Source organism: Mauremys mutica, chromosome 24 (assembly GCF_020497125.1).
Source record: "Mauremys mutica isolate MM-2020 ecotype Southern chromosome 24, ASM2049712v1, whole genome shotgun sequence".
Classification (NCBI taxonomy): Eukaryota; Metazoa; Chordata; order Testudines; family Geoemydidae; genus Mauremys; species Mauremys mutica.
The window spans coordinates 12,533,775-12,555,821 of record NC_059095.1 but is presented as its reverse complement, the minus strand read 5'-3'; the positions used below and the strand labels follow the sequence as shown (position 1 = coordinate 12,555,821).

Here is a 22,047-nt window from a genome sequence, read left to right as displayed (position 1 = left end):
GGATCTGCTGTGGGAACAGGCCCAACATATCCTGCCTCCCACCGGGCTGCGTGTGCTTTAGCCAGAAATTCAGGTCAGTTTTTAAAACTGGCCCGGACGCCTGGGTTCTCCAGGGCTGGGCACAACAGTCCCGCTGGCTCATCCTTGCTTTCAGAGGGTCAAACACTGCAGTTTTATCCTCCTGCTGAGCGAAGGCTGGCAGACTCGGTCCTAGAGGCGCTAGGGCCCAGGTCTCCAGGCCGGTGGTCCCTGCCTCACTGCCTTTCACCTGGGAGCCAGCAGCACTCATTGCAATGGAACAGCTGCCCCCCATCCCCAGTGTCCTCCAGCGTGCACTGCATCTGTCCTGCCTCGCTCTATTCTGACCCCTGGCTGCCCACAGGACTGCCTGTCTTCCCCCGGGCTCCCTCGTGCCAGGGCCTCTCCGGGCGCAGGACATGGGCAGCTAAGCCCCAGGGATTTGGGGAGAGGAGTTGGAGGAACTGGCTCCCCCCACACCCGCAGGTGATTCCAGCTGGCAGGCCCAGAGGCGGTGTGCGGCTCCTGGGGCAGGATGGTGTCTCTGGCTGGGGTGCCTGGTTCTCTGCTCTCCCCTGGGCTGTACGGGGCAGCCCACATCCTGGGCAGCTGCTTCCTCCGACCCAGCCCCTCCACTTGCCCACTGCAATCCCCCTCCGTGCCCCTTGGCCCCGTCTCCCACTGCTTCGCCCTTCCCCTTGCGCCCCTCCCCAGTTCACCCCGTGCCCTCCTCTCTGCTGTGCCCTGTGTTCAACCCCGCCCCTGCTTCTCCCCCCGGCCACGGCTTCCCCTGCAGCCCCCTCAGCCCGTGGGCATTGGCAGGACTCTCCCACCAGGGCACTGTGCAGCCCCTAGAGAGGGCGTGTGGCTCGTCTGCCCTTCCCCATCCTAGTACCCGGGGCTCCATTGTGGGGGCTCCCCCCGCCCGAAGCAGGGCGCTCCCAGAGGGAGTTAATCCTGCTGCCACCGTGCCATGGAGGATTTATCTCCAGCCATTCGGCCCAGCCGGTGTTAATGGGTTTAGCCCGTTCTCAGACGGTCATTTAGGAGGATTTCACAGAACATCCAGTACGGGATTGAAATAACCTCCCCTGCGACGCGCCAGCTAAGCACATCCCTTCTCGGATGGCTTCCCCCGCCCCCCACGGCTGGGCTTGGGGGGCACAGAGAGAGAGGGACTCACACACACTCGCCCCCAGAGCTGAGGTTCTCCCTGAACTCCAACAGCTGGTGGAGCTAGTGAGTCGAGGCCCCGCCACAGGGGAAAAACAGCTGCAGCCCAGGAGGACCACGGTCTGGAGCAGGGCGCTTGGGGACCAGGACGCCTGGGTTCCGTTCCTGGCTCTGGGTGAGCACTCCTCCTTGCCACCACGCCTACAATGTCTTGACAGCGGCTGACTACTCTGGCCGCCCAGCGCTCCGTAGGTAAGGCAGAGCAACCCCAGGGCTATTCCACCACGCCTGGGGCATCCCAGCTCCCAAGCCCAGACCCACCCAGCAAAGCTTCTCTTTGGTCTGTGTTTCTTCAGTGCCTAGCAGGCCAGGGACCTGGGCCGAGAGGAGGCTGCTAGAGGCTACCACAGTGCAAAGAATAAATAAATAATAGACAGCGAAACCCACCTCTAGCAAATATTGGAGAGGCTAGCAAAACCCGGGAGCCTGAACAGCGGAAGATTGAATAACCTGTCCTAGGGATCTTTAAAACAATCTCACATTCATCATCATCAACAGAGCCGGCTGGAAAAGGGCTTTTCCCAGGAAAAGCTTGGAAAGCAAAAATGGGGAGGGGGCAGGGTTTACACAATAACCTGCTTTGCTTTTCGTTTTTCATTAAAAAAAAACCCTCCCCCAAATGTCTAACGAAACGGGTTTTATTTGTGGAAAATTCTCATGTAGGAAAAGAAACAGGCCCTTTGACATCCAAACCCAGCTTTGAACAAAACTCGCAGCCGGCTCTGGGATTTTCCAATCCCGGGGTAAAGCGCTTTGCAGCTGCTAACTCAGGACACCACTTGGGGTCAGCCCCATTCTTCCCAAGGTGGGGAAACCGAGGCACAGAGAACAGACTGGCCAGCCCAAAGTGCTGAGTCAGTGCTGGGACTCAAACCCAGGCGTCCTGGGTCCCCAGCACGATACCTTGTGCCTGGTTCTGATTTCAGGCTGGTGTAAATCAGGAGGAAATCCAGTGAGGAAAATGGACTAGATTCTGCACTGGGCCTCTCGGTGTGCTCTGCTGCCCAGAGCTCCGAGTTCTCTGCCCCCCTGCTCTGCCCCCCGCCCCCCGCTGGAGAAGGAGGGGCTGTGTACACTGTCCTAGGTGCCCCCGGGCTGGCTCAGTGGTGCAAAGCTTGTGATATGGCGCTTCCAGCAGGGGTCAGGGGACACCTGCAGTCCCGGTGGAGGGGGCTCAGGGTCTGCGCCCAGCAAGGCAGACAAAGGCTCGGGCCGCGATTCTGGTCTGGCCCTGGACTCCTGCCATGGCGCGTGTTCTGGAAGGGGGCCCAGGATCTGGGCTTGGAGTCTGAACACCCCCCACCCCGGCCCCGGCCCACCTTTGCACACACATGTGCACAAACACAGAGGTGTACACGGACACACACAGTCTGGGGGGAGGGCTGGGGGCCAGCCAAAGGACTGGGGGGGGGAATAGTTTGGGGCTTCCAGGTTGAGAGGTAGGAAAGCTAACAAGCCCCTTTAAAAACATCCCTAATTGTGTGAAGCTGGGGGGTGAACCCCCCGGGCCATTAGCTGCCAGTGCTCACTGCCCCCCCCCAACCCAGCAGATCCCCGGGGAACCTCCCCCCGACCCGCTGATAGAAATCTCAAGATTATAAAAAGAAATAAATACAAGATAATGTACAACCCCCCCCGCCCCCATCCTTGCAGGGAGAACTGGCGCCGCCTGGGACCCCAGGAACCAGCCATCTGAAAAAGGGTCTGTATTGCTTTAATTAGCTCAGCCAACCCCCTCCCCCTTCTCTTAATGAGCGGCTAATTGGGGCTGTCTAGACAGGAAGACAAAACATCAAACAAGGAAGAAATCTGTCCTCGGTAATACGGGGCACCTGTGGAGATGGGGAGCGGCGGGGGCAGGGCCACAGCCTGGCAGTGCACAGAGGGGTCCGGGGCGGCGGGGGCAGGGGCACAGCGAGTGGGTCAGGAGCCAGGCGGCCTCCTGAGCGGGGAGGGCAGCTGCTGGCCCTCCCCTGGAAGAGTCATCGACACAGACCCACTCCAGAGACCCTGTGCTGGGGAAGACCCAGTGGACCCATGGCCATTCCCTGCACAGCCATCAGAGACACCTATAGAAACCGAGGGCGTCTCCTCGAGGGCTCCCCTAGCGCTGGCAAGCACCCGGCCAGGAGCTCCGACAGCGAGCCCAGACTGCCGGGCAGAGTGGCCCTGCGGCTGCCGGTCTCCTCTGGCAGAGGGAGGATGGCACCCTGGCTCACCCCCCGACCATGCCCTCACATACAGCACCTGTGACGCCAGCGATCAGCAGCCGGGATGCCCCAGGATGCAGGGGGTGGCTCCTTTCCCTGCTCCGCCTCAGACCTCTCTGCACCTGGGGGATCCTCTGAGCCAGGAACTGGCTCCTAAGCCGAAGTGACCAACCCAGAGAGGAGAAGCCGGGTGCACGGCCCAGCCTGGCGCCAGAGCCGGGAGAAGACGCCGGGGAAGGCCCCGGCCCGGATACCTACCCCCTTCCATGTCTTCTGTCCAGTTGCGGCTGCTGCTCGTGGGCGAACTGGGCGAGGTGTAGTACTCGCCCCCCGGACTCGTGTCTATGTCGTCCTCCATGGAGCCAGACTTGTGTCGTTTACTCCTGGGGAAGGGGAGGAAGGAGAATTGATCAGTGTGGGCACCGGGGCCTTTCGCTGACATAGGCTCCTGCCCACAGCCAAGGGGCGGCAGTCACGGCTCGGGGGCTCCCTCCCTCCCTGTGTTGTGCAGTCTAGGCGCCCGGATGCCTGGGTTCTGTGCCCAGCTCTGGGAGGGAAGTGTCGTCTGGTGGTTAGAGTAGGGGACTCTGCCACTGAATGGCTGTTTGACCTCAGGTGAGTCACCAGCCCAGTCTTATGGCCCCTATTCCCTGAGCGAGTGGCCCGCCTGACACAGGTCGGGGCGGCAGGAATGTGAGGTTATCACCACGCAGGGCAGCTGGGAGCACTCGTTACTCAGGGCAGAGTCCCCTGGGGTGCGCGTGGCAGAAGAGGAGGCACCGATTTCGAGATTCTTGGGCCAAGCCCATACGGACGTGGCACCTTGTGGCTGCTGCGTCCTGGAGCCTCGGCACTAAGGGGCGCCAGGGAGGAGCTGGTGGCAGGGAGCCCGGGGGTCAGTGACAAGAAGAAATGAAGCTGCCGGGCCCAATTCCCCTCTCCGTTACACCCACGCGACCCCCGTGGGTGCTGTGGGAGCCAGACTGGGGGCTTGTGTTCATGCACACGGCTGCAGCGTCAGGAGAGCCGCTCCCCTCGGCCTTGCTAATCCACCTCCCGGAGAGGGGTCACTGTGTCTATGGAAGAAGCCCTCCCGTGCGCAGGCTGCTGTCTGCAGGGAGCTAGGGGTGTAACTGCGTCGCTCGGAGGGGTGGATTTTTCACACCCCTGCGCGACGTAGTGATACCAGCACGGGTCTGGCGCGTCGGCCTGGCCTGAGAAGTGTCAGGCCAGAAACAGGCCCCAAGTGCAGCCAACCATCGCCAGCAACGCCCGGAGCGCCAGTTAACTCTAAGCGGGTGTCCGAGGGCTTGGCTGCCCCACGCTGCCCCGATCAAAGACGAGAGAAAGGAAGGGGCTCCCTGAGGCCCCGTCCACCCTGCCAAACCAGTGAGGCAAGGCCGGCAGGATCCCCCTCACCTAGCTCATCTGGCGGGAAATCCACAGGGCCTGGTCTCTGCCAGCATGTTCCCTGCCAGAGGAAATGGACTCTGTGGGCCAAATTCTGCTCTCCAGTAACCTGGCAGCGCCCATGAAAGTCAAATTCTGCCCAGAGACCCAAGCGGGCTGCTTCTCCCTCAGCTCCCAGGCTCCTGTTCTTTCGTATTAGTTTACAGGCTGAAAGCACAGGGCGCACACCCGCCGCCACTGAATAATATCATCCTCACCGGCTAGCTATGCGCGGGAGCTGCCTCTGGGGTGGAACGCAGCAGCTGTTTAACAGCCACACAACAGTCTAGGACCGGAAATGGCAAAGACCATCTTCAGAGGGACGGGGATTACTGGGAGGCACAAGGTCCTGTCCAAAGGAGATAGGGAGCCCGCACGCTGCTGCTAATACTCCTCCTCAGTCCTAAGTCTCCACCGGCCTCAGTCCATATGCAACAGCCCCCAAAGCACAGTCCCAGGCGTGGGGCCAGGCCGGGTCAGAGGGGAAAGCCCCCATCACTGGGGCAGGGCCCACGCCATTTTCTGCAGGGCTCCTCAAGCGGTCTCCCATCCAACTCCTGCACAGCCTTGGCCCTGCTTAGGCGGAAGCAGTGACAGGCCCACGCCGCCAGGCTGCTACAGCTGCCAAGCTCAGGGCTGCTCTAAGTTGTCCCTGGAAGCCACCAGGCCAAAACTGTTGGTTAACCACGTCACTGCTGGCTTTGTTCCCGGCAGGGCCGTCGCTGCACCAGGTCCCTGGAGCCCTGCAGCACTGATGGGGTTAAGTAACAGATGTTCCCCCTCCGCACCAGAGGAGGTTACCAGGCTAGAGGCTGGGAGCCTGGGCTGCAGCCAGGGTGGGAGGAAGGAGTTCCCTGGGACACCGTGTGTCAGGCAGGGAGAGGACTAGGAGTGAGGAGGAGAGGAGCCCACCTGCACTGGACTCTGGCTATCGCTCAGCAAAGGGAAAAACCTGCCCTGGATTTCTATTCCATGGACCAAACGAACCCCAATCTGAGGCTGCGCAGGCAGTTTTACACTACTGCCCGGTGTGTGTGTCTGCACGAGTCCGCGGACGTGCATGCTCTGGCAGTGTGTGTGACTGGAGCTCCACGCGTGTCGCAGGGTGCAGACGTGGGACTCCATGTGCGACTGCACCTCCACGCGGGTCCCCGGGTGTGCTTACATCTCTGTACATCCGGGCCTCTATGTGCATGGGAGTGTGAGTGCGCCCAGGAAGGTGCTTGCATGCATGGGATAGGCGTGCCGGCTGGCCCCGCGTCTGGCTGAAGCAGGACTGAACCTGCCTCGCCCTTCCCACACTGCGCTGCACAGAGAAGGCCTAGAAAAGGCCTATCCTCCCCCCCGCTCCCGGCCCCGCTGCCCCCAGAGCCCGTGCTGAGGCTGGTACGTACCCGCTGGACGAGGTGCTGGGGAGCGTCCGTCTCATGCCAGTGCTCGAGGGGTTCAGATCATAGGCCAGATGACCCTGCAACTCCCCCAGAGAGAAGTTTGGCCCCGTGCCTGTCACCACCGGCGCTGTGGATCACAACGTAGAGAGACCCGCGTCAGGGGGGCTCATCAGAACACCCCGCCAGGGGTGGGCACGTCCCTCCATGTCAGAGCTCCCCTGGGGGAAAGCTACGTTCGCTACCCACTCCTGGCCGTTATGCCAGCTAGGACTGGCGTCCCCCATGGGGCGCAGGAACACAGCCATTGGCATGAGGCTGCCAGGCCGTGCCCAGACCTGTTCACCAGGCCCTGAGCCGAACTCCACGCAGTCTGCTCCCCTGGAGGGGCTGCGGGGGCGGAAGGGGAAGTGTCTGGCTCTGCCTCGCCATGCAATGGCCTGTTTGTCGGCGCTAGGGAAAGTTCTGGGGCCCTGACGGTTTCCCTGCCCGCCGCTGCGCCCCCGGCCCCCGGCCTGGTACTCACTTCGGGAGACCTGGATGAGCTCCGTGACGCTGAACACCCCCGACGTGACAAAGCTCTCCTGGAAGTCTGTCGTATCTGCCGTGGGGAGAGAGCGAGAGATGAGAGGAGCCGAGAGACACGGCTCTGGGCACCCATTGCTGGCACCAGACTCGCCGCCATTCCCTCCCTGCGTCTCTAACCGGGGTGGGCCTCTGCCCCAGCCCTCCACCCACAATCCATCGCCTTGGGGACCTGCCTCCTTGCACGGCCGCCGGGGGCCGGCGTTGCCCAGCGTGTGTCATGACGCCCCGCCGCGGTGCCTGAGGAGCGCACGTGGCACACGGGGCCCAGGTTTCCACGGGTGGGGGGAGCTGCCTGGCTTGCTGGTTCCAGCCTTGCTCCTGGGAGCTGAGGCAGGGGCCTGAGGGAGGTCCGGGCTCCGCTTGGCTAGGCCAGAGTCAAGTCCCCCAGGCTAGCTGAGCTGCCCGGAGCTCCTGGTCCATCAATTAGCAGAACCAAGGGGCTGGGCTGGCAATGGACCAGGGAGCCTAGAGGCTGGAAGCCGTCGCTCTGCAGGGACCCGGGGAGAGGAGCTCCAGGGTAGCGGTGGCACCTCAGCTACTGGCCGCATCTCTGCAGAGGCCAGGGCGGGCAGGGCCATGGAGATTCCCTCCTCCCTCCTGCTGCCTGTGCTGGGCATCGCTTCCCAGGGCTGCCAGCGAGCTAGAGCCCTGGCAAGGAAGAGAGGCTGTAGCCGCCCCGAGATGCAAGATCCCGGGGACCTCCCATGGTCTGCTTGGGGCAATGGCTGGAGCAGACATTCCAGCAGCCTGGCGACTCCCATGCTGCATGCATTGAAGCCGCACTCTGCACCCTCCCCCAGCAGCTGCCGGCCCATGGGCCCCTGCCAAGTTCCCAAGTCGGCCCAGTGGGAAGATCCGACGGGCACCAGAGCAGCATCGGCATGGCCCAGCCTGGCTCCTCCCCACCCTCTTTGCTCCCCTGAGCGCTGCCCACTCCAGCCTGGGGCTCGGAGAGGGCCAGGGATCCCCAGCCCAGATCCCCAGGCACTGGCTGTGAAATCTAATTTCCTATCTGCATGACTCATGCTGGCTCCCACGTATTGCACCTGTGTGTCAGATATCCAGTAACTGACGTACATGTCATACTGACCTGACCTGCTTTCATGTCACACTCACGCAGCTTAAAACCCCAAGCCGGGGTGTGAAAGCAGCTCTAATCTCTCCATGGGCTGGGTCACAAGTGCTCAGGGCGGCTGTAACTGACTTGACATTCTGATGAAGTGGGTTCTGGCCTACGACAGTTTATGCCCAAATGAATTTGTTAGTCTCTAAGGCAGTGGTCCCCAACCTTTTTCGTCTGGCGGGCCACGGAGGACCGTGGCGGCGGACGAGCATCCACCAAAATTCCGCCGACAAGCGGCAACGTCAATTGGCGTCGCCGCCGAAATGTCACCGACAAGCAGAGTCATCCAGACTAACACGGCTCCCCTCTGATACTTCTTTTATCTGTACAGACTGTAAACTCTTCCGGGCAGGGGCTGATTCGACTGTATGTTTGTGCAGCACCCGGCACACTGGTCATGGGGTGGCATGGAGCATGCCAGCGGGGGTGGCCTCCAGGTGCCACTTCTCAATAATAACTGATGGCTCAATAGTCCTGGATACTTCCATCCCCAGTTGGCAGCCAAGCTCCTGCCCGCATGCCCTGGGGCCGGCACGCTGGCAAAGCTGAGTGCAGGGGCCTCTGGCACATGGGGGGTGACTCAGAAAACCAAACCCAGCCACAGGAGTGACTCATTGGAAAGCAGCCGCGGGCGGGAGATCCTGGCACTCACAGCGAGACAGCAAAGTCAGTGAATTGGGGGCAAACTGCGAATTTGCCAGCTTGGGATTCAGCCCCTGTTCTGGGCACCAGATCCTACCACTGGCACCACCCCACCCGTCTCCAGTCACCCTGCCCCTGGAATCCCAGGGCATGCTCCCACTGTCCTGCTGCCCTCTGCCACAGGTCCACGCAATCACTCTGTTGGCCTCTCTGCAAGGAGCCCGAGGACGGCTGTTATGCTGGGGAGCTGGGCTGAGGCCTGCCAAACTCATTCCACACTCCACAGACCAGCTGATAAAAACTCCGGCTCCTGGCCAGCCAGCAGTCTCCCTGTCGCTCAGCCCAGTCCCCTTAGAGGGAAGCTATTCAGCATCTGCCTGGCGTGTATGTCACCCCAGGCACCAAGGAGCCAAGCCCCTGCTGCAGCCTGGCTTTGCCGAGTCAGCACTTCTGCTGCAGGCGGGCGAGAGCGCGGGGCGGTGCACCAGCAGCAGACGGGGTCAGTTTGGGTCTCAGCGTCACCGGCGGCTGAGAAGCTGCTGGCAGAAGCCGGAGGTGGAGGAGAAAGCCCTGGCTCAGCAGTTTCCTCTCCGTGGCATTTTCCCATCTAGCAAAATCCAATCACTTCCTTTCCGTTCCACCTCGGCGCCTGACCTTTCACCCCCAGCCCTTCCGGGCGCTGCTCCGGGGATGCCCTGGGCCAGCGGCAGCCAGGATTTGGCTGGCGCAGGCCGGCTGGGAGCCCTCTCTCCCTGCTCTCCTGCCTCCGCCTTGCTGGCTGTCAGACAGACGCAGCCGACCAAAATGTGATTTGTCTAAAACCGTGCGGCCTAGTGGGGAGGCCCAGGCCTCAGGACACCTGGGTTCTCTTTCTGCCTCTGCCACTGGCCTCTGGGTCCCCCGTCCCACCCTTGGGGTGCCAGGCTGTCTCTCTAGGTGTCTGGGCTGCTCCTGGCCGTGGGTCCCTGGTCTCTCTTGGGGGCCCCTAGGTGCTACCGTGATACAAATAACAAGTAATATTTGTTGCAGGGGCCCAACACGTCCGTGATGCGAACTCCTGTGAAATCAGGGGCGTCCTGTGGACACCCCTCCCTTGACATTACTAATGGGTGAACCTCTCGGGTGGGGAAAGTTCTGCTTTCCATTAACATCCAGCTCTTCTCTTTGTGCTAGTCTGCCCCTCTCTCCAGCGCTACCCACCGCCCCCAGCCCTGCCCCATCTCCCCGCGGTAATGGCCTGTGTTTGGGTCTGAGCTCCGAGCTCGCTGTTTCTGCCTCTGTGCCCGGGAGCTGGGGGGCACGCAGAGCCCGGTTCTTGTGAACATGGGCGCCTAAGGGGGGGCGCCTTGGCCCAGAGCCTCGGCCTGACAGTCAGGCACAGAACCACTGGCTTGGGGTGCTGGCTGGAGAGCATCTTCCTCATCGACTGCTGGCACGAGGGAACCGTGTGCTCTTGAAAAGGCCCCAGCAGCTCTCAGGGGGAAGCACAAACCTGACCCCTTGGGAGCACCTGGGGGGCCGGCTCAGGGTCCTGCTGTGGGCTGTCTGATCTCATTGGGAGAGCAGGCGCAACACTGGCCCCTGAAGGAGCAGGTGTCCGCGCTGCTGACCACTTCGATGCAAAGCTCGGCTAAAACCGTCCCGCTTCCATAGGGCTGGACTGGCCCAGAGCTCTCTGGCGCCCCCTGCTGCAGATGTAAGAACCCGCCTGTGGTGCTGTGCTGGCCCAGGGCTCTCTAGCGCCCCCTGCTGCAGATGTAAGAACCCGCCTGTGGTGCTGTGCTGGCCCAGGGGTCTCTGGCGCCCCCTGCTGCAGGAGTGAGAACCGCCTGTGGTATTGTATTGGCCCAGGACTCTCTGCCGCCCCCTGTGGCAGGAGTGAGGTGTGTTCAGCTGTTCCCCGGGTGGCGAAGAGTCTGGGGCAGCTGTGTGACCGCTGTCTGTGCCCCTCAGGACCCCCACGCCCCCTCTGGTAGAAGCGGGCTGGGGGGTAATTTGCCAAGAGAGCCTGGCATAGCATGCGCGAGCACCGTACAAGCTTCCCATGACCAGCACTGCCAATGCCCCTGGTTTGCAGCCCCTCCACTGTTCTGGTGCTGGGTCCCCCCCACAGCTCTGCAATGGCCCTAAATTCCCATCACCCCCTGATGCTCCAGTCCAGGGCTCCCCCAACAGCTCTGCTGCTGCCCCTCAGTCCCACCCCACAGCCCCTCCACTATCCCAGCAGAAACCTGCCCCCCTAAAGCATCCCAGAATGATGGGGCAGCCCCCACGAATCTGAGCTGTAGCAACTAACTAACTGGGGGGTCTCGTCCTTTGCCTTCTGGCTCCGGAGGCTTCAGGTCTTGCACCTTTTCTCCACAGCCACATGGGTGAGAAACATCGCTGGGGTATTTTTAAAACCAAAGCTGAGATTCTCCCATAAGCACCTGACCCCAGGGGCTGGGGCTTTAAGAAACTCCTCCTGCCCCACTCCCATTCTCAGGCCTCGCTGTGCAGAGATTTCCCACCAGGGGACGCTAGGCTGAGAGAGCCCCAAACTCATCACTCTTGTGGCCAGCGAGAGGCCTGGCCCCTGGCTTTGGGGAGGGTGAACAGGGAGGGTGTCAACTGCCTCAGTACTCGCACGGCTTCCTGCCCTGCCCCGAGAGAGCTTTAAATGGGGTCTGCGTGTGAGATCTACCCCCCGCAAGCTGGCAAGGCAGAGGGGTGAGGGGACCCCCCCGCCCAGCGCTGACTTACCCAATGTGATCGGTTTGCTGTCCTCCTGGTCCGAGCCGATCCCTGTCCTCGGACTGCTGCTTTGCTCCGAATCTGAAAGGAAAAGCCAGGCGTGAGACTCTGCAGCCCAGCACCCCCCTGCCAGCCTCTTTCCCCCCATCCTGACCCCGCACCAGGCTCCTATGCCCCGCTCCGAGCAGCGCCCCCTGCTGGCAGCGACCAGCCCACTGCCCCCAGCCCGCTCTCAGGATGGCAAGAGCTGGGGGCTGCATTAGAGCGGGGAGAGTTGGCATTGCGTCGAGCCTGCCCTAGACGGCCCAACCGTCCCCATCGCGCCCTGCCCCCCGATTAATTCCAGCAGCACTCCGTGCTTCCATTGCCTGGTGCTTCCATTGCCCCAAGGGCTGGGAGAGGCTGGTGCTCACTGGCTCAGGCAGTCACCCGCCCTGGCACCAGCCCTGGTTCTCGCACACCCCAGGAAGATGGTAACAGCTCCCACGAGCTGTGATTCACAGGTGTGGAAACCGTGGCTTGCCCAAGTCAGGAGTAGGAGCCGGGAGCGGCTGGGCTCGGGACTAGCTCACACTCGCTACCCTTGTCAGTGGTGGGACCCTGTCGCATTCCCCGCAGCGCCCCCTGTTGGCTGGAAACTGACTCTAATACGGGGTCGGCAACCTTTCAGAAGTGCTGGGCCGAGGCTTCATTTATTCACTCTGGTTTAAGGTTTCGCGTGCCAGCAGGGCCGGCTCCAGACCCCAGCGCGCCAAACACAGCAATAATTGAATCTGGACAGCAACACTGCACATGGCTCACTCACGGCATGCAGGAATGCAGCCACCTCTAGGGTGGAACACGGCAACTATGTAACAGGAACACTGTGCAAGAGGTTAGGACAGGAAGTGGAGCAGAATGCGGCATCCAAATCAAATTGTGGGAGGGGTGGGGGGAGAATTGTAAAGGTTGAGGGAGTGAAGAAAGAAAGAAAGAACGACCCCTCCCTCCTCCCCTCTAGTGACCATGACCAGGCAGGCCCCTGGTTCCCCTGGCAACAGACAAACACTAATGGCTGCTTTATGTAATAGCATTTGTGCAGTAATGGCCCCTGTGTGGTCTGCGCTCACTAACCAGAGGTCACTTTGCTGTTCCCATACAATGATTAATGGGCTGCTGTGCCCGACGGAGCCTCCTGCCCTCACCGCTGCCTGCTCGCCGCCAGTAATGGAGGAAGCTCCCAACCTCAGAACCGATGGCGCCATGAAACAGCCCTGGGTTCCTCTGCTGTGGCTGCAACCCCCTGGCTGGGCGGCCCTGCGCACGGGCACAAAGCACCGCCTGGCCTGCCCACTGCACCTGGCTCTGGAACGGCTGCTCCCTGCCACCCGGGCCTTGGCAGCCTTCCCCGGGGCGATGCCACAGCCTGGCATGCTCAGGGCAGTAGGTGCCGTGGGGGGCTCCGAGCCGCCCAAACTGCCTTCGCTAGCAATCTAGCCCCAGCTGTGGGAGGGCCGGGGCGGGGGGGGTCACCGGCCCCAGGGGCTGTGGCGGAGTCTCAGTGGTTTCAGGGAGCCGTCCTGGGGCTCCCAGACCTTGTTCGAGGCAATGGGATTTCATTGCTCTGGTATCACGGGGATGTGACATCGGTCATGGAGTGCCACCACGGGCGAGCCCGGTGCCAGGGTGGGTCCCGTCTGGGGGATCCGAGACAGGACTGGGCAGGCCTCAGCAGGTGGCACGGAGACCAGGTACCCTGGCAGACCGAGGAGGGCACGGGGAGGGGGAAGGGTAATGGAGACACAGCCTCAGGCTGTGTGCTGGCTGCCTCCCACACTCTAGCCCCTGCATTTCCAGCTCAGCCTCTGCCTTCCCCCAGGCGTGGGGCTGATCCTGCTCTCCATACGCTCCCCTGGCAGCTGGGCGTTCCCCAGGCCAGCCCAGTGACCCCGGCTGACACTCCGCCAAGTCTCCCCTCCCTGCTCAAACTCGGGGCTTCCAGCCACGTGCCCTCTGCCCCTCTGCGGGCGCTCGCCTGGCTCTCCGTCCTGCTGCCTGGCTGAGCAGCACTGCCTTGGCACGTGCCCCGCGCAGCTCTCGAGCCCAGAACGAGAGGGTCTGTAGCCAGGGCCTTGTTTGGGGCCAGACGCCATAACGCGCTGAGCACCTGGTGTGCGCCAGACGCCACCATCCGGCCCCACGAAGGGCCAGCCCATGGGACGGGACTCGGTAAACGTCAAGGTGTGAAGATGAACTCCTCCTCCTCCTCCTCCGGGGGCCAGGCCTTGGAAAGGGAACCCCCTTCCCAGGGGCCCCGTGACCCCCAGCCCTTTTCACGATTCCTTCTGTCGTTCTATCCCGTCACATATACCCTGCCCCCTACCCCCAGGGCTACATTGGCATATACCCATCATACACACCCAGCATTAGACCCATTTCATATACCCCGCAGTGCCCCAAACCCCTACCCAGTGTGTGTACCCAGCAGTACACCCATCACGATACCCGTCACATATACCCAGAGTTACACCTGGGCTATCCCGTCACATATACCCTGCCCCCTACCCCCAGGGCTACATTGGCATATACCCATCATCCACACCCAGCATCAGACCCATTGCATATACCCCGCAGTGCCCCAAACCCCTACCCAGTGCGTGTACCCAGCAGTACACCCATCACGATACCCGTCACATATACCCAGAGTTACACCTGGGCTATCCCGTCACATATACCCTGCCCCCTACCCCCAGGGCTACATTGGCATATACCCATCATCCACACCCAGCATCAGACCCATTGCATATACCCAGCATCGCGTCCATCACACAGACCCGTCACACATGCCCAGTGCATATAGGCAACATTTTGGCCCCAGACCCCCAACTGGAGCAGCATCAGTGGTTTTTGCTCATCTTCCACTCTGCCAGGCCCTGCAGCTTTCACAGCCAGTTCATGCTGCTGCTTGAACCTTCGCCACGGCTCCCATGATTGTGAGGCCTCGCCGCGGGCGTTTTTATTTTGCCTTCCCCCTTGTGCCGTGGCCATCAGACCTTTGGCAACCCACATGCCCATCTCCTGGCTGCTCCTGGTGCCCTTTCAGTGACGCCCGGATAGCTGATGTACTGCATTAGCAACAAGAAACAACGTATGCGGGAAACCCAGCACCGTTGCTGCTGAAATGTAGCCTGGCTGGCTTCTCTTTCTCACACTATGCGGCTGGTGTGTGTGGGTGGGTGTGTGGTGTCCCCTACCCGTTGTGTGGCCACGTGCAACTTCCTGCAGACGCGTAACTCCTTGTACTAGGAGACCTGAAGCCAGGGGGCTGAGCCACATGCCTCATTAACAAACCAGGGCTGAGGTCGGCGGAAGAGACTCGGTACTATAGACACGTACATCATTAGAGCGACTTAACGCGGCTTATGCCGACCTACATTTGTCATGTAGACCAGGCCTAAGTGCTTCTGTGACTTCCTCCTGCTGCTTCCTCTGGAGGCAGACCCCTCCACTTCCTGTCCCAAATTGCTGAGCAGCGTCTCTGCAGGGCTGGGAACCAGATCTCATCCATAGTCCCCACTCTGCTGTTCCAGCCCCAGGGGGCACTACCACCTGCTTTGCCTGAGCTCCCCACCTCAGTGGGAGTTTTGACTGAGTAAGGACTGCAGGATTGGGCCTGTGCGGTGCCGTTTGGATGGCGGAGGGGCCAGATCCTGGCTTCAGTGACACTGGGGTAAATGCAGAGTAACTCCACTGATTTCCCCGGGGCGACGCCGGCTCAGCGCCGCTCCTGTGCCAGCCCCTCCCAAAGGAAAGGCGGTTGAAAAACGGGAAGACTAGAACGATGGCGGCACGCGTTACGTTTACAAGAGCAATGGTGCAAAGGAAGCGCCTGCTGCAGTCTCCCCACCCCTCGCCGCCTCATCAGCCACACAGGCAGGCTGGGCAGCCTGCGTCCCTGCTCCATCTTATCTAAAAATAATCAGACTCCTCGGCAGGCTCACAGACGCTGAGCTCAGCACTATTGGTTTCTAGAGCATCCTGGATTAGATTTCAAGGCCGTTTCCCTCCCCCCGTCGGACATGGAGGACCGTGCTGCCTGGTTACCCCCCGGGAGTGCTGCATTGCTCACCACGAACACAGCCCAGGGGCAGGATCTGGCACTGCTGGGGGCTGGGGGGCTGTCCCTGCCGTCCCGGCAGGACCTGGGCTTTGATGCAGGGGATGCAGAGCCATGCTATCCCAAGGGCTGGAGCAGCAGCCACCGTCAGGCAGAAGTGCCGCCCGTGACGACTACATCACCCAGCATGCACCACGGGACCCACGGGAAGGCCCCGCTGATGGCACTGCTTGGGCCTTGCCAAAGGTGCCTTCCTCTGGGCTCAGGGGTAGTCCGGTGGCTAGAGCCCCAACCTGGCTCTTAGGAGACGAGGGCTCAAGCCCCTGCTCTGCCCCTGATTTCCTGTGTGACCTTGTCTCTCTGTGCCTCAGTTGCCCCCCTGTACATGGGGCTAGCAGTGCTGCCCTGCCCCCGCCCCCGTGGGCGCGTCGAGGCTCAGTTCGCGAAAGCCGGGGTGGGGCTCAGGTGGATGGATAAATACCCACACTAGGTAGCCATGCCCACGCACGGGCACCCCCGGCGTGCAGCCAGGACGGAACAGCTCCGCTGCAGCCTCTGCTCGTCACACCAGGCTCCCTCTAGGCTGGAGATGCAGGCTAAGCCCAGCTTCGCCTGCCGCGTCTGGGGCCGGGGCTGGTAGGTTGCTGGTTTCAAAGCCCTTTGGGTTTGTAATGCCCTGGTGCTGTGGGGGTACTGGGGCCCAGATGTGAATTCTGCAGCCGGCTCCGTCACAGAGCCGGCTCCGGCGCACCGAGGCAGCGCAGAGCACGGAGCGTGGATAGAGCCGCTCTGCTGGGAGGTTTGGCCGAGCAGTGACAGCGAGGAACCAGACCTGGGCGCTGGGGCAGGCCTGCCGGGGCTCCTGCAGGACCCGCAGAGCTCAGGAAGAGCCAGTCGTGCCCCGCTGCGCCCACTGCAGCAGCGAGAGACCCGGGGGGTTGGCTCAGGCCCCCACTCAGCGCTCCGTCAGCGGCTCAGCTCCAAGCCCTGGGGGCCCAGGACTGCCCGGCTCTGTGTGGAGACTCGCTGGCTCATTTCCTCGGCTCCAGGCAGAGCCCAAGTTCCCTGCTTCCCCTCTTTGAGGCTGGGCAGAGGCAGCCCAGTCCCAGCAACGCTCCTGGCGGCCGTTTCTCCACCCACGAATGGAGGGACCCCCCCGGCCAGCATACCTCCGGGTCGCCCTAATCACAGCCAGGGGCCCACCCACTGTACGCTGGCCACGCGGCTAACTAGCCACAGGCTGGTTATATTTACATACATCCAAGCTGTGCCCACCGCTCCCATCCGGGAGACCCGTTGGGTCAGGAGACAGCCGGGACTCGAGCAGGCGGGAGAAGAAGCCTTGCCAAGGGCACAGCAGAACCACAGCATCGTATCTGGATGGGATCTCAGGCGGCAGGAGGGGGGTGTGGTCCAGTGTTGGAGCGGATGCTGGGAAGCCAGGACTCCTGGGTTCTGCTGTTACTGCCAGCGGTGGAGTATGGTCTAGTAGTTAGAGCAGGGGAGCAGGAGCTGAGACTCTGGAGGGCAGCTGGTTTAAACTGCCCCTGCTCCAAAAGGCTCTACTCTGGTTTCCATTCCCAGCCCCGGGGCTGAGTTTGGCCTAGTGCTTGGCACATGCTCCTGGATTCCACTTCTGGGTCTGTTGCTGTGGCTCTGCACCAGCCACTTCCTGTGTGCCTCAGTTTCCTGCAATGCAGTGGGGCTGCTAATGCTCTGCTGGTTCCTGGGCGGAAGGCAGGGTTGGGAGCCCCACTGAAATGAACGCTTGTGACGTGTTTTCGAGATGCCTGATAAAATGCGTGCTCAGCAAAGATCCCAGTGATGTGGCGTTATTCCCAGCAGCGCACAGTCCCTGGGTAACTGAGGAGTTAAGGCTGCTGGAGCCATTAACATAACGATAATGATACGGGGTGGGATAGAGTGTGGGGCCTGGCTGATCCTCTGATCCAGGCGTGCTCTGCCCCATGGTGCCACCCACAGGGATTTTGCACCACACAGTATCGTCCGTGACCTGCTGAGGATCTTCCCCGGGAGCAGGGATGGATAAACACACAGGCCCACGGAGCATCTGATGGATGCTCCATCCATGGCATCACCTCATATCCAGCTTCTCGTCCACTGTAATCCCCAGAGAGCCTGGGCTGCTGTGGGGATCCCCAGACCCTCTGCTTGCCCTGGGTGGGGGCTGAGGTGCCCCCGGCCCATGTCTACACCCCCCGGGGCGCACCGCTGCCGGTGAGACCCAGGAGTGGGGGCTCTGGTCCAGCCTCCTGCCCCCTCCCCTGGGCCTGCAGACACGCTCTGCGGGGAGAGGAGGCCTTGCCCCAGCTGGGAGGCAGCAGGGAGCCCCGGGAAGGTCACAGGCTGCGAGGAGCCGGGCAGGGAAGGCTTCTCTGGCACAGCTCCCGCGGCTACTGGCCCGGCCTCAGCAGCTGCCGCACGCCACCCAGGCTCGCTCAGTGCCTGTGCCTGGCTCCTGCTGCCAGGCTGCCCCCGCCGGGTCCCCCGCTCCTCCTGTCACCTCTGGCCTGAGCCTGGCAGCTTGGGGGGGCCAAGACCCCACTGCCCCCCCAAACTATGGCCGTGCTGCAGCTGCTCCATGCCTGCCCGAGGCTACTATATCCATGTTAAAAAGTGGGGGGAGGTCCCTCGGGGTCTGTTGCCCCTGGACCCCCAGGGGATGGGGGGGCTCAAATGTTCTTTGTGTCCAGTGCTCCAATAAATCTTAATCCGCCTCTGCCAGGAGTCTGGACCGTGCTTTCCAACAGCCTCCGTCGCTTGGCTCTGGGAGCTGGTGAGATGCCAGGCTGGCTTCAAAGCGGCTCCAAACCTTCCCCCCCCCACACACCTTTTTCTCTCCTCTCTCCCTCTCTCGCTCTTTCTCCATCCTTCTCCTCCTCCCACCTGTTTGGCCTTCGGCATTTTTCTTTCACAGCTTTGGCTGATGCCGGGAAAAGGCTGAGGCAATCCAAACAACGCAGTCAAAACACAGCAGCCCGGCCAAGCCGCCTGACGGCTCTTTGCTCCCTGATTTCCCTTTCACGCGCTTTCCCGAGACCTCGCACGGAAGCGCGGCTCCCGGAGCGTGGCCTGCTATTTTTGGCCTCGGGAGGCACGGAAGCGGGTGCCTGGGAATGTGCTTTTCTCACCCAAAAGACAGGCAAAGGGCGTCGCTGTTGCTGAGACCCATGGCACAGGCTGTTGGTGGGTGGGGTGAAAAAGAGAAGAAGAAACGGCCCACGGGGAAGGCTTTCACAGCAGTGCATCCTGCTTGACGTAACCGCCGAGGGCAGCCATTTTGTTCCGCTCCCCTCCCCACTTTTCCACGTTACTCCCCCATGCCGGCCCGGCGGCCATTTTGTGCTCCCATTAGAACCACAGTGCATGGAGCAGTGGGAAACCCGCCCCCCCCGGGCTCTGCTCACGCAGGGCCCTCTCACACTTCTGCCCAGAGTGAAATAGTGCCCGCCGTGCCACGCTGGGGCTCGTGCTTTTCTCCCCCTGCTCCCCACACTCCCAGATTTTTCGTCCCTCCCCGAATACCGGCCAACACAAATATAAAGCAAGCCAGGTTCAGAATAAGCGTCCTGGAACAAAGCGTGCAAATGAGATGGCTCCATGACGGGGGCGGGGTATCACGGGCTGAAAAAGGGGGGAAATAAGAAGAGAGAGAAACCCTGAATGAGAGAAAGAAGCCAGGGAAAGAAACCCCCCGTGGTTGTGGGTCTAGGGCTTGGCTTTGCTTTCTCTCCACACGGCGTCTTAGCCCAAGCCCGCAGCCTCCGGTGTAGCTGGCAGCCATTTCAGAGCATGAGGGAAGAGAAACCCAACACAGACACACTTGTGCATATGCACTTCTCACACACACACACACACACACACACCAAGTTTCCTCTTGGCAGCCATTTTAGGTTGCGTGAATTCCTCCGGCAGTCCAGGGAAAAGAGCCAGGGCAGCGGAGCGCTGAAGGGGGAGTGCGGACGGGTGCCAGGACCCCGGGAGGGGAGAGCTGCTGGGGGGTGGGGGAATTTTCTGCACTCTTTTCCCTTTCCTTTTTCTGCAGAAATACGTCATTCTCCCGGAGAGGGAGGGCGGCGACTCGTGCCAGCAGAGAAAGAGGAAAGGAAAGAAAGGCTTGCCCTGTTAACCCTCACACAGACACAGGCGTCTGCACAGACATGTGTGCGCACACACGTGTGTACATACACACACACACACTCTCCGGGGCAGAACACACCCTCCACCTTCCTCCCCCATTGCAACCCAAACTCTTGCAGCGTCTCTGGAAGTCGTTAGCAATGGAGGCCTGCCGAAGCATGGCGCCCAGGGATTGGGTGTGTCGGCAAGTGGTTAGCGCTAAGGGACGTGGGGATGGGGGATTCTAACTCCGGCTCTGGGAAGGGAGCTCTTGTGGTGGGAACAAGGCAGCAGGACTGGGAGTCAGGACGTCGGGGTCCTGTTCTCAGCTGTGACACGGTATAACCAAGGGGAGTCACTGCCCTACTCTGTCCCTCAGTTCGCCCATCTGTAAAATGGGGATAATACCCACATCACAGGGGAGCTGGTGAAAAGGGCTTTGAGATCCTCAGGTGGAAAGGGTTAGGGGAGAGCGAAGCAGCCAGGCAGGCCTAGCGCCAAGGCTCAAATTTAGGCAGAGCTGCCTGGAGCAGAGCGCCAGTAAATATTTTCAGACCCATGGGACCGAAGCTCTGAGCCCCGGTGCCTCCCGTGGGACAGAAGCTCTGAGCCCCGGTGCCTCCCGTGGGACAGAAGCTCTGAGCCCCGGCGCCCCCGGCCTCCGGGAAATACTCGGGGAGAATTTAAGCCCTGCCTAGTGCGCTGTCTGCACACTTGGCTGGCCGTGCCCAAGTGCCCTCCCTTGAAGTCAGTGGGAGCCAGTCCCGGGAGCCAGTTGGGACTAATGCTCAGTCCCGAGCATCTGAGCCAAGAGTGAAGGCAAACAGCTGCTCAGCAGCATCCCTCCACACGGGCGACCCTGCGGGGAGCATTAGACCCAGCTGATGGGATTCGAGGGGCTTACCCAGGCTGGGGATGTGCGGTTCACCTCCCACTGACCTGCAGCTCCTCTGACACCCCGCCTGCAGCCTCTCCGCCGGCCGGGGCAGGAGCCTTCCCTACTGTCCCTTTCCTAGCGCCTGGGCGAGGCTGTGCCACAGCCCAGGAGATCAACAGAGACCTCGGCGGGGATAAAGGAGTGTGTGCCAGCCCCTCCCATCACCCCACATGGCTCCATGTCTGCTCGAAGGGGGCGACCCTGTGGCCTAGTGGATTAGGCCTTGGCCAGGGAGCCAGGAGCCGGGCGTTCTGCCTGGGAGCAGGAGCTTAGATGAGTCACTTCCCCACTGAAAAACAGTGGGTGAGGAGAAGCGCTTGGGCTGGGGAGCCTAAAGGGTTTAGATGCCTCCATCTCCTTGAATCCCTAGTGCCTGCGCATGTCCCAGTCGGACTTCACAGCCGGGTAACAGGCTGGATTCGCTAGCTTGGGCTCTGGCCTGGCCCCAGCACCCTGGTCTGGGCGCGCCTCGCCCGGCACAGCGGGGCGGCAGCGCAGGGCTCCCCATTGTACAGCTGGGAACAGGGGCCCAGAGAGCCAGAGATTTAGTGGCACTAAAGTGTTGCTCCCCTCAACATCTCAACGCCCACGTCGCATTCAGGCTCTGAAGTCAGCTGGTCACTGCAGTGCTGGGCAGCCCAGCCCCTATCTACCTTGAAGAATGTGGGTCACAGGGCCCTGCCCCAGATCCCAGCCTACGCCTTCCTCTCCACTCACCCCCCATTACAGTCAGCCAGCTCGGGCCATGCAAACCGGCCGCAGGCCCAGCACGCGGCAAACGGCCAGAGCCTCCTGGTGCCCGGCCCAGCGTTTGCACAGTGCTCTAGCCACACACAGTGTAACCAAGGCCACACAAGCGGCTGAGGTGGGAACAGAACCTGCCCCCCAGGCCTGGGTTTACTCCACCCGGCCCCACAGTGTTTGGAAAAGCTGCTCTCCAGAAGCGTTTCCCAAAAAGTGCCAATCTCCTTGATCCAAACCATCTGAGCTGCCTCACACGTTCCAGCTGAGGAGCCGTCCCTGGATCGGGATTCTCATGCAAACATCCTGGGATCTGAAGCTGCTCACGGTTCAGTCTGGGGAAGCTTCCCCCACTGAGCCCTCCCCCCCCCCCCCCATAGACGGCGGCTCAGCCCTGCGGAGGAGCCAGTTCCAAACACAGTGAAACTTCCCATAGCTTGGGGGCTTTGCTGGCAATGGCAAAATACAACCAGACCCACGTCAGGAACCAGATTTCCAGGTGCTCCAGACCCAGCCACGGCCCAGCTGTTCTAAAGAATTCAGCCACCCTTTAGGCACCTGCCTCCGGGCAGCTCCTCAGCGGCTGTGAATTGCAATAGCTGCGGTGAATGAACAGTGAACCCGCTCCCATCTCGCCCATGAATAGATGGCCCAGCCTGCGCCCCCATGCAATGCGAGTGCTACCAGCCAGAGCAGTACCAGTGCACACTACCAGCCAGCTGAGCCTCGTGCTGCACGGCTTAAGCCAG

General features: G+C 61.6%; 1 protein-coding gene across 2 annotated transcripts in view; it reads right to left on the bottom strand.

Annotated features, from left to right (window-relative positions):
* The window catches only part of NFIC (nuclear factor I C), a 142,454-nt gene that overhangs the window by 39,162 nt on the left and 81,245 nt on the right, over positions 1–22,047 (bottom strand). For both annotated transcript variants that reach the window (XM_044998991.1, XM_044998992.1), the window contains exons 3-6: positions 11,394–11,465; positions 6,825–6,899; positions 6,305–6,428; positions 3,720–3,844 (exon numbers count right to left, since the gene is read on the bottom strand). In XM_044998991.1, coding sequence (XP_044854926.1) covers positions 3,720–3,844; positions 6,305–6,428; positions 6,825–6,899; positions 11,394–11,465 — 396 coding nt within the window. The remainder of the gene's footprint in view (positions 1–3,719; positions 3,845–6,304; positions 6,429–6,824; positions 6,900–11,393; positions 11,466–22,047) is intronic.